Source organism: Eptesicus fuscus, chromosome 12 (genome assembly GCF_027574615.1).
Source record: "Eptesicus fuscus isolate TK198812 chromosome 12, DD_ASM_mEF_20220401, whole genome shotgun sequence".
In the NCBI taxonomy this organism is placed as follows: domain Eukaryota; kingdom Metazoa; phylum Chordata; class Mammalia; order Chiroptera; family Vespertilionidae; genus Eptesicus; species Eptesicus fuscus.
Window position 1 is genome coordinate 64,356,170 of NC_072484.1, and position 14,564 is coordinate 64,370,733.

At 52.1% G+C, this 14,564-nt stretch overlaps 1 protein-coding gene across 1 annotated transcript; it reads left to right on the forward strand.

Moving 5' to 3' along the window:
• The first annotated feature begins 512 nt into the window (after positions 1 to 512).
• Positions 513 to 14,564, forward strand: CHST13 (carbohydrate sulfotransferase 13). The gene is made up of 3 exons (XM_008159481.3): positions 513 to 617; positions 9,596 to 9,678; positions 13,032 to 14,564. The coding sequence occupies exons 1-3, from the start codon at positions 521 to 523 to the stop codon at positions 13,875 to 13,877; spliced, it is 1,026 nt and encodes a 341-aa protein (XP_008157703.2). The 5' UTR covers positions 513 to 520; the 3' UTR covers positions 13,878 to 14,564.

The window sequence follows — 14,564 nt, forward strand, 5'->3', positions numbered from 1 at the left end:
CCTGGGGGATGTGAACTGAGACCTTCACCTCTCCTCCCTCAGTCTAGCTGGGACCTGCATGAGCCAGAACTCAGGTAGGACCTGGAGACACCTGTGGAAAGCAGGCTACAGGGTGCCCTGCGGGGAGGAAGGGACACTCTTGGGCCTGATCCTGGGAATCAGGACTCCTGGGGAGTCCCGTACATCCCTGGCTTGTACAGCAAAGAGAGAAGGGGCGACAGGGCTCCCTCCACCTAGACTCCACCCTTCGCACCGTGGACAGCGATCATGTGTTTATGTGTGTGTGGGGGGGGGGAGGGGGCGCGCATGGAGACTGGACGAGGCCGGCCAACCTGCCCTGCCCACCTCTGCAGTCCTCCAGGCCACCGCCGCGTTCCCGGTGGCCCCGCGACCCGCGCGAGGGAGCCCTCGCACCCCCGTGCCGCGCGCTTTGGTACGGGCCGCCGGGCAGCCAGCCGGGGCGGGTCCAGGGCCGGCGCCGCCGCCCCGCGGGACACCCGGACTGCAGCGCTGGCACAGGATGGGGAGGCGCTGCTGGCGGCGGCGCGCGCTGGCGGCCGCGTGTCTGAGCGCTGCGCTCCTGCTCCTGGGCGCCGCGACCCGCGCCCTACTCCCCGGTGAGTGCCAGCTGGGCGGGGGGGCAGAGGCCAGACCCTCGACGGCGCGGGGGCACCTGCTGTCTGCTCCTGGGCTAGGGGCTAGGGGTGAGTGGGCCCAGAAAGGCTCTCGAAGCCCCGCCTGTGCCCCAGCTCCCCGCAAGGTCTGGCTCCCTTGGAGAAGTGGTCTCCAAACGCCCGGGATGGGGACCCTGAGGGCCTGGCAGCCTGCGCCTAGGGACCCGGGTCAGTGGCGGGTGGTGGACTGCGTTCGGCCCACCCCCTTAGCGCCAGGCGTGGGAGAGACTTGGATGCCCCTGCATCCCCCGCTGGTTCCCCTGTGTGGCTGGCGGGGCGCTGCCTGGGGTGGCCTGCTGCACCTGAAGTTCACACTGACAAGGACTTGGGGCTCCTTTGCATCGACCTCACGGTCTGGCTGGTGAAAATGAGGCAGCCAGTCGGAACCCCGCAGTGTGGAGTCCCTGCTCCAGGCCGGCATGTGAACTGAGGAATTCACTTGTAGGAATTCCTCAAACCCTCTCACCGGCCCGTTCACACGGAGGGACCTGCCAGAGAAGTGCGTGGAGGGATGGGTGTGGGTGGCTGACTTGCTGGCTGCACAGTCTGTCCTGGGCTTGAGGGGCCCACTCATTGGCTTGTTCTCCTGACCTCTGGCTCTGTTTGCCTTTCCTGATGTGAGAGTGTGAGTGAGTGTGTGAGTGTCTGTGTGTGTGTGAGTGTGTGTGTGTGTTTGAGGGGCGGGGATTGTGAAAATCCTTGGAGTCCCCTTTTGGAGCCTCTCAGACAGGGTCTCAGGGAGTAGGTTACCACACCCCAGAGTGGGCAGGGGCCACTGGGCATTGGGGTTAGGGTGGCCTAAGAGATGAGGCTGAGGAGACTGTTTGGGGGGCAGCACTTACCCATGGGGGCGGGGGGGGGGGCTGGGTCTAGGTTGGTGTAGGATAGGTCATCCACAGCCTTATCTGCTGGGATAAGGGGAGGGGACCTATTCCCGCCCCTCTCGGGGCTCCAGTGCTCCCATCTACAATGGGGTGCCCAAGTTCTTCCTTACCCGGCTTCTGCTGAGGGGAATGAGGGCACACAGGAAGTGCCTGGCCTCTGGCCTCCTTACCGTGGCACTGTCATGATTAGGCCTGGCACTGTGCTCCTTCCCTCCTGAGGCGAGGGGCTTCTTCCCCCCACCCCCACTCCCTGCCACCCTCAAACTTCCCTGACCGCCTCTGGGCTGGAGGCCAGGGTTTGGAGAGGCCTCCTCAGTGCTCACCAGATCACCCTGCCACTCACACCATTCCCTCTGTGGCTGGACACCGCTGTCCAGACCTGGACACCCCCACAAGCCACGGGTGGGAGCTGCAGTCCTGTACACCAAAATGGTTGCGGGTTTGATTCCCAGTCAGGGCACATCCCTAGATTTCAGGTTCGATCCCCAGTTGGGGCTCATATGGGAGGCAGATGGATGTTTCTCTCTCACCTCTCTCTCTCTCTCTCTCTCTCTCTCTCTCTCTCTCTCTCTCTCTCTCAAAATCAATAAACATATCTTCAGGTGAGAATTAAAAAGAAATAAAAGGAGAGACTTTGAAATATCCTGATGTGGATGAGACATTTGAGTTGAGATCTGAACAAGCAGTATCTTCCCCAAAATGTCGTTTCCTGGAGGAGCTTCCCAGGTCGAAGGAAAAGTTAGTGCAAAGGCGGGGATGTGCCTAGTATGTTCAGAGTGGCTGCAGCTGAGGAGTGAGCTGGGAAGGGTGGGAGAGGCGCCGAGAGGGCCGTGGGAAGGATGGGAAGCCTTGTAGGTTTTAAGATCACTAAGCTGGAACAAGAAGAAATAGGAAGCCAGTTGAAGAGACTGGTGATTTTCCGGAGCAGAGTGGACGGGGCTTGCCCTGGGCTGCTCCTGTGGGGGAAGCAGAAATGCGGGGCTTCCGGATGGTTCTGGAGACAGAGCTGATGTGACTGGTACCCAAGAATGATCTGATCAGATAAGTTTCCATTCCACATGGTTTGCGGAGTTCAGCGTGGAGTCTGAATTTTAAATTCAAGTGGAGAGATCACTATTTCTCCCCGCTCCCCCCCCCCAAAAAAAAAGGCAGAATTGCTTTTTACTTATGAAGGGTTTGTCCACGTGTTCATAGCTTAGCCTGATCATCAGAGGTAATGTCCCTGACCCAGGGGCACATAGGTCACCCAGAAGGTCTAAGCCATCAGGGGGAGCGAATGAGCTAGAGCAGACTGGAGCAGCAAGGCCTGCGGCTCCTGCTTATCTGGTCTTGCAACACTAGCCCAGCTAGAACTTATTAACCAGAAACTTTGTGTCATAATCTATGCTTACCAGACTGGGGATCACCATTGTTTCCCCAAAATGGTGAAGCCTCAAGTCCCCCATGCAACAACTTGCCCGCCCCCCCTTCCCATAAAGCGGGGGACTGAGGCTTTCCTTGGGGGTGAGCGTGCACGGACAATTTGTCTGGTTTCTTGGTGTGGCATTTCAGCCACCAGCCTGTGGATGCTGTGAATCGAGTTTCGTGCAGGGTGGAGTGGGTGCCTGAGGGCAGGATGGCATGGCTTGCATTAAGGTCACACATATGCTGTGGCCTGGGATAAAACCCTGTTTCTGGCCCTTACTTGCTGTGAGGCCTTCGGCTTGTTTCTTTGCCTCTCTGATCCTATTTCCCCATCTGTCAGGTGGGGATAATAATAGTTACTACCCAATAGGAGAAAGCATCAATGTGCACAAATCACTGAGTACCCCCGGATTTCCGGGAATTCTCCCAGTCTCTGTCTCTGTCGTTGTGTGTGGTTCCTTCTCTCTCCATCTCTGTCCTTGGCACCCAGGACCTCTTTCTCTCCTCCCTCCTATCGCCTTCTGCCTCTTCTCTCTCTCCTCTCTCCATAACCTCCTGCTATTTTTGTTTCCTTTTTTCAAAGCAGAACCCCGTGTGGTTTGCCTGTGGTTGCTCTGGATGGCAGAGTTCTTTGGCTTAGGTCCAGGACCCTCCCTGACCACGAGACTGGGGCCTGCCCACCTAGCTCTCCCTGGCCTGTCTGCTCCACAGTGCCCTGGGCAGGGGCCCTGGGACATGGAGCCCAGTGGAAGGGCTGGGAGGAAATAAATAGGCAGGGCGGGGGGGGGAGGGGAGGTGGGAATAGGGGGTTGGGTGATGGCAGTGGAGGTTGGGGGGGGCCTCAGGGTGGCCCTGTTTGAGGCTAGTCCCTACGCTAGACCCCCTGCCTCTAGCTGTCCAGAGTGGGGGGCTGGACCCTGGGATCTTCAAGCATTCCCCTCTGAGCCCCTAGAGCCATCTGTCCCCCCTCCATGGCCAGCCTGCCCTCCCGGTGGACCTGGGTTCCTCTGATCTGTGTGGCGGGCCTGGGTGGGGATGGCCCAGCCCTGTAATCACTGGCCACAGCTACTCTGGGCCTCTCTCTGGTGCCCACTTCCTCTTGCACTCCACCCACTGACCACCGGAGTCTGGTATGGGACCCACACTCCTGCAGGCTGTGGTCTGCCCAGGAAGTGACAGGCCTTTCTCAAGGGCCTTTCTGGAAGGTTCTGAGTTAAGGGGCCTTAGAATAAGACAGGCCTAGGTTTCTTCTCTGTCACTTGGAGTTCTTCTTCCCACAACTCCTGGTGGGCACCAGCCCTTCCTCAGTCCCAGCTGTGGTCCCAAGAGGAGCTGGTCACTGGGTGACCTCGTGCAAGAGGTAACACCTCTCAGAGCCTCCACTTCGCCATCTGCAAAATGGTGAGAAAGGTGAACCATAACCTCCTGGTTCATAGGCAAAGCTCAACCACTGAGCCACACTGGCTGGGCTGTACCACAGCTTTTTTATCCACTCACCTACTAGTGGACACTTGGGCTGTTTACAGATCTTAGCTATCCTATATAATAAAAGCCTAATATGCTAAGTGTCCGGTTGTCTGGTCAGCCGTTCAACCAATCAAAGTGTAATATGCTAATGATATGCTAAGGCAGCTCAACCGCTCGCTATGACATGCACTGACCACCAGGGGGCAGACAGTTGACCGGTCAACCAGTTGCTGTGATGTGCACTGACCACTAGGGGGCAGACGCTCCAACTGGTAGGTTAGCTTGCTGCTGGTGTCCAGCCATTCGGTACTGAGTGAGACAGGTCAGACACGCCCTGGAATCCTCCTGAGGTCCCTCCCCAGCCCTGATCATGCACCGGTGGGGTCCCTCAGCCTGGCCTGTGCCCTCCTGCAATCTGGTACCCCTCAGGGGATGTCCAAGAGCCAGTTTCACCCAATCCCACAGGCCAGGCCGAGGGACCCCACTGGTGTACAAATTTGTGCACCAGGCCTCTAGTTGTAAATAATTCTGCTATGAACATAGGAGCGCATATATTCTTTCTGATTGGTGTTCAGGATTCTTAGGATATACTAGTATTCCCAGAAGTGGGATTACTGGGTCAAATGGCAGTTCCATTTTTAATTTTTTGAGGAAACTCCATATTAATTTCTATAGTGGCTGCACCAGTCTGCATTCCCACCAACAGTACACTGGGGTTCCCTTTTCTCCACATCCTGGCCAGCACTTGTTATTTATTTATTGATGATAGCCATTCTGGCAGATATGAGGTAATACCTCATTGTAGTTTTAATGTGCATCTCTCTGATGATTAGTGATGTTGAGCATTTTTTTTTTTTTTTTGTATGTCTATTGGCCATCTGTATGTCCTCTTTGGAGGAGTGTCTTTTTTTTTTTTACATTTACTTTTTATTGTTGACAGTATTACAGATGTCCCCTATTTTCCCCCCACTTCCTCTTATCCACCCAGCCCCCACCTCACTCCAGGCCTTTACCACACTATTGTCAGTGTCCACGGGCTATGCATATATGCATACATGTTCTTTGGTTAATCTCTTTCCGTCCCCCACACCTTCTTTCCCTCTAAGATCTGTCAGTCTGTTCCATACATCCATGTCTCTGAACTTAATGAGCCTCTGGGTGTAGTCAGAGCTTACGCTCCACTGGGCTGGGCAAGAGGCATTCCAAAGGGTGGGGCTATTGCTTCCCCCCAGGCTAATGCTGCATGGATGGGAAAGGTCTGCCTGAGAAAGATGGCTTTTGCAGTATGGGGGAATAACTCAGTGCAGGGATTCAGCTCTCTCCCCAGAGCCACCAAGCCTGGACTCTCCTCAAAGAGCTCGAGTCCACTCTGCCCTCCCTCTGCCAGAACCCACGGTGAGTGGCTGCAAATGAAATATTGTGCATTGGCCCTTTAAGAAGGTGCCTGCATTTCTAACTTCCTTGTAGATAACTGCTTTTCTCTTGCAGCTTTTAAGATCCTCTTTGTGTCAACTTTGGCGTTTCCATTATGATGTGTCTTGATGTCAGCCTCTTTGGATTCACATTATTTGAGATTCTCTGCGCTTCCTGCATTCGTATGTACGGTATATTTCTTTCAGTTATTATTTCTTCAAATAGGTTTTTCAATACTTTGCTCTCTCTCTTCTCCTTCTGCTACCCCTATGATGAAATATTGTTACACTTGATGTTGCCCCAGAAGTCCCTTACACTATCCTCATTTTAAAAATTCATTTTTCTTTTTGCTGTTCTGATTGTGTGTTTTCTGCTACCTTATCTTCCAAATTGCTGATTTGGTACTCTGCTTCATCTAATCTGCTGTTGTTCTTTCTAATGTATTCTTCGTGTCAGTTAATGTCTTCATTTCTGACTGGTTCTTTTTAGTGTTGTCTATCTCCATTTTTATGTTTCCTTTTTGCTGAAGTTCTCACTGAGATCATTGAGCATCCTTATAACCAGTGTTTTGAACTCTGCATCTGGCAGATTGGTTGTCTCCATTTGTTCAGTTATTTTTCTGGAGTTTTGTTCTGTTCTTTCATATAGGACATATTTCTTTGTCTCTTCATTATGACCGCTTCCCTATGTTTGTTTCTATGTATTAGGTAGATCTGCTACATCTACTGGTCTTTTTTATTTTTATTTTTTGGTCTTTTTTATTTTTAATTCTTTATTGTTGAAAGTATTACATATGTCCCCCTATTTCCCCCATTGACCCCTTCCAGCCCTCCCTCCCTGCCCCCCACCCCCAGGCCTTCAGCACCCTATTTTCTGTGCCCTTGGGTTATGCATACATGCTTACAAGGTCTTTGGTTGATTACCTCCCACCCACCCACCCTCCCCTGCCTTCCCTCCGAGATTCTGCATTCTGTTCCATGCTCCCATGTCTCTGGATCTACTCCCTTCATTAGTTTGTTTTGTTACTTACGTTCCACATATGAGTGTGATCATGTGATACTTGTCTTTCTCTGACTAGCTTATTTCACTTAGCATGATACTCTCCAGCTCCCTCCATGCTCAAAGGGTAAGAGATTCTTCTCTTTTACTGCTGCATTGTATTCCATGGTATAAGCGTACCACAGCTTTTTTATCCACTCATCTACTGATGGGCACTTGGGCTGTTTCCAGATCTTAGCTATTGTAAATTGTGCTGCTATGAACATAGGAGTGCATACATTCTTTCTGATCGATGCTTCGATTTTCTTAGGATATATTCCTAGAAGTGGGATCACTGGGTCAAATGGCAGTTCCATATTTAATTTTTTGAGAAAACTCCATACATCTCCTGGTCTTGGTGGAGTGGCCTTATATAGTGGGCGTCCTGTGGGGCCCAGAGGTGCAATCGTTCTGGTCATCTGAGCCAGGTGCTCCAGTTGTGTCCCTTGTGTGAGTTGTGTGTGCCCTCCTGTTGTAGTTGAGCCTGGATTGCTGTTGGCATGTCAGTGGGAGGGACTGACCCTCAGGCTGACTGGCTGTAAGGACTGGCCTTCATTACAGTTGAGCTGTTGTATGGGGTTTGACTGCACGGAGCAGGATTCATTCGCTTTAGTGGGGCTCTGGTGCCTGCCGAGTTCCTCTTTGAGTGTGTCATTTATGGAGCTAATTGGGTGGTGCTCAGTGCAGTGTGGTCTGAATTCACAGAGTGTGTTGGTTCTTGAGCCTTTGGGAGGGAATCCCGCACATGCCCAGATCAGCTGCTGCCTATGCCTGATGCAGGGCCACCTGCTAGGAGGTACAAAATAATCTTCGGTTGGTAGCTGCCTGTGCTTTGCTTGGAGGTGCCTGGGGTGCCAGGATTGGGGCTGCTTAGCAAGAGGTATAGGGCATGCCAAGGACAGACACTGCTTGTTTCAGGTGTGTGGCCCTTTGAGAAAGTTTAGGAAAGTTTGCAGTATAGGCCAAGGCCAGCAGCTAATGAGGAACAGCAGCTAAAAGAGGCAGATAGCCAAGTTGGGTGGGGTGGGATCTTGGAATCACCAAGTGGGGTGAGTGGTATTAGGCAGGTTGTTGGAAACTCAGATGTGGCACCAGCCTGCCCCTGTAGACTGGTGGAGTAGGGGGCTAGGGGTCAACAAAGGGAAACTAGCGCCTGCCAGCACTTGAGAGTTGTGGAGGTGGGAGGAGGGCTCAACAAATTAACAATGGCACCTGCCCACATTGAGCTGCCTCTCCAACTTCACCCTGAAGCTAGACAAGTCAGTTCTTTCCCATATGTCCCTGGTGCTTTTCTAGCTGTTGTCGCTTCGCTGGAGCTTAGGGCAATGTTTGTGAGTGAGTCTGTGCTCAGGCCTTTTAAGAGGACACCGGGGTCTACAGCAGCCCTCTGTCTAACCAGACAGAGGCCCCGCTGATTTTCACAGCCAGATGTTGTCGGCTGGGCATCCTGATGTGGGGCTAGGACCCTCTTGCTCCTCACTGGGGACCTCACAGCTGAGATATCCCTCCCAATTATTAACTTCCACACATGGTTGTGGGACCAGCCCATTTCAGGACTCTGCCCCTCCTACCAGTCTCAATGTGGCTTCCTTTTAAAAATTACTAATTCAGTCTTTTCACTTGTTATAAGTCTGTTGAGGTTTTTGTATTTCTTCTTGAGTCAATTTTAGGAATCTGTGCCTTTCTAGGAATTTTCTATTTCATTTAGGTTATATAATTTACTCTTGTATAGTTGTTCATATTATACTCTTACAATCCTTTCTTATTTCTATAAGGTCCAGTACTAATGTCACCTCTTCCATTCCTGCCTTTAGTAATTTGAGTCTTTATTTTTTTCTTCTTGGTCAATCTAGTTAAAGATTTGCAATTTTGGTGATGTTGGAAAGATTGTGTTATACTTTATTATTGTATTAATAAATATAATCATATTTAAGAAAAATATGATCCAGAAGGTCTTGAACCTTTCCTCACCTATATTGATTATAGTACTAAAAATATATCCATATTAATTGAATATGTTTAAGAAGATAGTCCTTAAGGCACATTTTGAGTGAAGAATAAACTTAGCAAGCTGAGTTTATGGTAGTTTTAGGAAGATTGAAAAATTTGGCACTGAGACAGACAGATAGTATCTGTCCTCAGGGCCATCCATTCTGGGAGACAGCTAAAGCTGTATTTACCATGAAGAAGCATGCACACTGCTCGGGGAATTACAGGCTGCTGGAGGAATTCACAGTGGATCAGTAGGAAGCCTGCAGTCTGGCTGTGCCACTCTACTACTGCCCATCCCTCCCTGGACAGACAGGTAGCTTCTTGAGCCCCTGAGGGCTCCGCAGTCATGGGGCTGGCTAGGGCAGGGCATGAGATGAGGGCAGACTCAGGTGGGTGAGGTTGAGTGGTCAGGCCTTTCCCAGAGGGCTATGGGCTGGGTACCACCTTTCCTCTCATCTCTCCCTGTCTGGCATCCTCCAACTCTAGAGGGCAGGGCATAGGAGTAGGAGTGACACCAAGCAACCTGCCTGATGGATTAGGGGCCCTGTCAGTGCTTCCCTACACTTTACCAACCTCCCTCCCCATCCCAAGGCAGGTGGGACAGGAGGGAAACTGAGTCTCAGAGATGGGTTAGTTGTGCCCTAGGTGAGTTGACCAAGCTCCACAGCATCAAAGCCATTTCTTCTGATGCAGTGATGACACCTCTCTCTTTATGCTCCACAGAATCTGGAAACAAGGCCCTGGGCTCTGGCTGGCTTGGTGGGAAGAAGAGGAGTCCCCTGCAGATGCTCTATGACCTGGACCAGGTAAGTGGACAGACCCCCATTCTGGGACCACTCCCTCTGCCTCCAGACATGGGAACCCGAGAGCCCCAATGTAAACCTACAGCAAGCATGTCAAACTTGCTGCTCGTGGGCCACGTGCGGCCCACAACAAATATTTTTGTGGCCCAGACAATATAACGGTATGTAAGAAACGTTTTAATAAAAATTTTGTAACTTAATTTTTACAATATCCTATTATACATAATCTCTCTATATAAAAGGCTAATATGCAAATTGCTCGGGAGTTTGGGAGAGCGGGAGTTTGATCGATCGCTATGATGTGTGATGACCACCAGGGGGTGGTGCGGAACATATCTGGCAACTAATGGCGGTGGGGCTCTAAGGGAGTGAGGGAAGGAGGAGGTGGGGAGGTGGGGAGGCCAGGCCTAGGGACCCTACCCTGCACAAATTTCATGCACCAGGCCTCTAGTTATTAATAACAAACTACAATGTTTGCTAATGACTGATTACTATAATCGTGTTGCATTCATTTCCCTTACGTGCCTTATGCACAGGCGCACCATTTCTCTCCACTAATACTAGCAGCGAATATTTTAGCAGCCAACTGCCACGTCATTAGTCTTGTACTGACTTGTTGGTGTGTGCAACAGGAAATATTTCGCTTTCAGAGAACAAGAAAAATAGGTTTATTTGCGTTACACTTATTAATTTATGCAGTTACTCAGTGTCTGGTAAGTTAATGTTCAAGAAATAATATTAATTTTTATTAAAATGTTCTATTATTTTACGTTAACGATTACTCATTTCAGCCCTTTGTATTCAGCATGTCTCTATCAAAATAAACATATGGTTCTATGAAAATTGAAGCTATTATTTTTTTGCGGCCCACATAAACTTAAACCTTGTTTATTTGGCCTGTGTTAGCCTTTTAGTTTGACATGCTTGACCTACAGTCATGGGACTGGAACCCACACTGGGCACAGAGAAGCATCCTCTGCAAATCCAGGCTCTGGGGATGTGACAAGGGCAAATCTTGGGGGCAAGCTGAGAGAGCTGGTGTCTCCAGCTACCCCCCTACTGTCCATCACCTACTCAAAAATACACTGTGCCCACTCTGTGCCAGGCACTGTTGTATGTGCTGTGGATATGAAAGAGAGTGAAACAGACACCGAGTCTCCCCTCAGGGAGTTGACAGTCTAGTGGGGAGACAGTAATTAAGTGAACCCCAAATCAGTACCAGCTGCAATAGGGAAACATGAAGGAGCCCCTGCCTCACCAGATGGCTTGCTGGTCCATGAACCTCACTTCTGTTGTTGACCCCATTAGGACCACACACACACACACACACACACACACACACACACACACAGAGGGTTGTACCCCCACTGAGAGTCACACCCCCTGCCTCACACCACATCCAAACAGCCACAGTCAGGGGCACCCATACAGCTAACATGTGTTGAGCACTTACTGTAGGAAGGCTGTGCTCAGGAAGCTATGGATCCAGCCACAACCAGGTAGGCTGGTTCCCTGCCCTTGTGCCGCTGACAGTCCAATGAGGGGGAAGATCATCTGATCACTGCCTCCACGAACCTGTGACTGATTTGTGTCTAAAGGGGAAGTATGAGGCACAAGGAGAGCTCTACCAGGAGGGTCCTAGTTTAGATGGGGGAGAGGGACCTGTATGAGAACGTTTTCCCCACTCCAAAAAACACCTAGTACCTATTAGCAGTCACTCCCCATGTTCTCCACCCCCAGCCCCTGACAACCACTAATGTACTTTCTGTCTCTATGGATCTCTTCTATACACTTTATATATAAATGGAATCATACAAGTGGCCTTTTATGTCTGGCTTCTTTTACTTGGTGTGCATAATGTTTTCAAGTTTTATGCATGTTTTAGCATATGTCAGAACTTCATACCTTTTTATGAAAATTCATGCACTGGAGGGGGGTGTCGCTCAGCCCCGCCTGCCCCCTCTCACGGTCTGGGAGCCCTCAGGGACGGGAGGCGACCCAGTGATCAGGGGAAGGCAACCTCAAAAAGAAATAGATTCGGGGTCTGCAAACTGACTGACTTCTGCATTTGCTCTGTGAGACGTAGCTCTGCCTGGGTGCTGCCTGGTAAGAGATCCTGATGCCGCCCCACATCCGTGGCAGCATCTCTCATCCCCTGGAGACCCCATTCAGCACACAGCACCTTCAATGCTCCCCTGTAGCTCCAGGGACTCTCTGAGCCCGGGCCCCAGCCTGTCACTAGTCCCAAAGGTCTGCCTGTAGCCCCAGGGTCCTCAAGCCAGTCTGGGAGGGGCCGGTGGGTTGACCCCTTAGAGTCTCAACCCATAGGTTGAGAACCGCTGCTGTAGAGCCTAAGACCATCAGAAAACACAGATATTTATATTACGATTCATTAACAGTAGCAAAATTACAGTTATGAAGTAGCAACAAAAATAATTTTATGGTTGGGTGTCACCACAACATGAGGAACTTTATTAGAGGGTCGTGGCATTAGAAAGGTTGAGAACCACTGCCTTAGACAGAGGGGTACAGACTAAAGCTATCATTCTTTTTTTTCCATATCATCATGAGTTTTTTGTTATTTTTCTTATTAAAAAATGTTAATGTTGACATTATTGCAGGTGTCCCCTTCCCCCCCTTTGCCCACCTCCACCCATCCTCTCCTCCTCTCCCTTGGCCTTCATCAAAGTATTGTCTGTGTCCATGGGGTATGCATATATGTTCTTTAGCTAATCCCTTCACCTTCTTTATCCAGGCACCCCTCCTCAAAAAATTAAAGATGGAACTGCCTTTTACTTGATCCCAAATATTCTGGGAATATATCCTAAGAATTCCAAAACACCAGTCAGAAAGAATATATGCTCCCACTGTGTTCATAGCAGCATTATTTACAATAGCTGAGATCTGAACACAGCCCAAGTGCCCACCAGCAGATGAGTGGATAAAAAAAAGCTATGGTACATCTACACCATGGAATACTACAGGGCTGTAAAAAGCTACCATTCTTATACACTATGCTACTTCTAGTAATTCATTTTGCTCCCATGGTGAGGACTCTGAAGCCATACTTTGTTATCAGTCTTACTCTGATCCTGTCACATTCATTATCAGGACCTCCTCAGTCCTGAGTGTCCAACAACTGACTAATCACTTCTCTACATGCCTCTGCAAGGTTAGATTCATTTCCCCCAACCCAGGTCCAGGACAAATGCCTAGACCCCCAATCATACAGTATGATGGGTGGCAGCGCGGGGTTTCCAGTCCAGGCCCCCTACCTGCTGCCGGGCCCTGGCTCACACAGGTCACTGGGCAGCACGCCCGGCAGCTGCCCTGACACCGACCCCTGTCCTCCACAGGGTTCCAGCTCGGCCCTGGCGGAGGTGCACCGGCAGCGACGCAATCTGCTGCGCCGCGCCTGCAGCCGCCACACGCGCCGGCAGCGCCTGCTGCAGCCCGAGGACCTGCGGCACGTGCTGGTGGACGACGCCCACGGCCTGCTCTACTGCTACGTCCCCAAGGTGGCCTGCACCAACTGGAAGCGCGTGCTGCTGGCGCTGCGCAGCCCGGGGGGCGCGGACCCGCAGGCCATCCCCGCGCACCAGGCGCACGCGCCGGGCCGCCTGCCCTCTCTGGCAGACTTCAGCCCCGCCGAGATCAACCGGCGCCTGCGCGCCTACCTGACCTTCCTCTTCGTGCGCGAGCCCTTCGAGCGCCTGGCTTCGGCCTACCGCAACAAGTTCGCGCGGCCCTACAGCGCCGCCTTCCAGCGGCTTTACGGCACGCGCATTGTGCGGCGCCTGCGCCCGCGCCCGCACCCGGACGCGCTGGCCCGCGGCCACGACGTGCGCTTCGCCGAGTTCCTGGCCTACCTGCTGGACCCGCGCACGCGCCGCGACGAGCCTTTCAATGAGCACTGGGAGCGCGCCCACGCGCTCTGCCACCCGTGCCGCCTGCGCTACGACGTCGTGGGCAAGTTCGAGACCCTGGCGGAGGATGCGGCCTTCGTGCTGGGCCTGGTGGGCGCGCCAGGCCTGCGCTTCCCCGCGCCACCGCCCCGGGCCAAGGCAGCCACCGCCCAGGACCAGGCCAGGCGCCTCTTTCAGGACATCAGCCCCTTCTATCAGCGGCGCCTCTTTGACCTCTACAAGATGGACTTCCTGCTCTTCAACTACTCCGCCCCCTCCTACCTGCGGCTGCACTAGCCTGCAGTGCTCGCCACGGGGCCCGGTGCACTGCAGAGGCTCCCAGGCCAGGGATGAGGGGGTCCCGAAAATGGGAGTTTTTGACAACCACTGCATTGGGCCAACATCACACCTGGCCGGTTTTGGGTGCAGCCCACCTCAGCTGCTGTACAACTGGGTGCCTATCCTGTGTCCTGCCTGTCGCTTGATGTTGCTTCCTCTAACTGCTCTAGCTGGGGTGGGCGAGGATTGGATAACAGAGTTTTAAGTTGCAAAGAGGCCATTTTTTTGTCAGCTCTGTCCCTGAACCTGTCCATGGTGTAACAGAGCAGAATGCTGGCTTCAGCCCCGCCGAGATCAATGTGGCCATCCTAATTCCCTCCCCACTTCACCTACTCTGGTAAGGACAGCCCTGGCCAAGGAGAGAAGCCCTCCCCTGCAGGACTCAGGCTGGGGCCATCCTTGCCCATGGGCATGGCACAGGAGCCAGCTGTGAGCCGCCTTCACTCTGCCCGTCTCAGAGCAGGGCCACCTTTCCTGTTGCTGGCCCTGCCCTGGCCCCACCCTTGGTCTTAGTCTGGCCAGATGCTAGGTTGCCTCTGTGTGCTCACGGAATCCAGGGTGCAATATGATGGCAGGTTTTATAGGACTTTGGTGATCTGGGGAGCTCATGTTATCGAAATAAATGAGTTTTGTTACTTTCTGACA

Coding starts and splice junctions, on each gene's coding strand:
- CHST13 (XM_008159481.3), top strand. CDS start 521: ATGGGGAGGCGCTGCTGGCGGCGGCGCGCGCTGGCGGCCGCGTGTCTG. Junction 618..9,595: donor GACCCGCGCCCTACTCCCCG/GTGAGTGCCAGC, acceptor TATGCTCCACAG/AATCTGGAAACAAGGCCCTG. Junction 9,679..13,031: donor TGCTCTATGACCTGGACCAG/GTAAGTGGACAG, acceptor TGTCCTCCACAG/GGTTCCAGCTCGGCCCTGGC.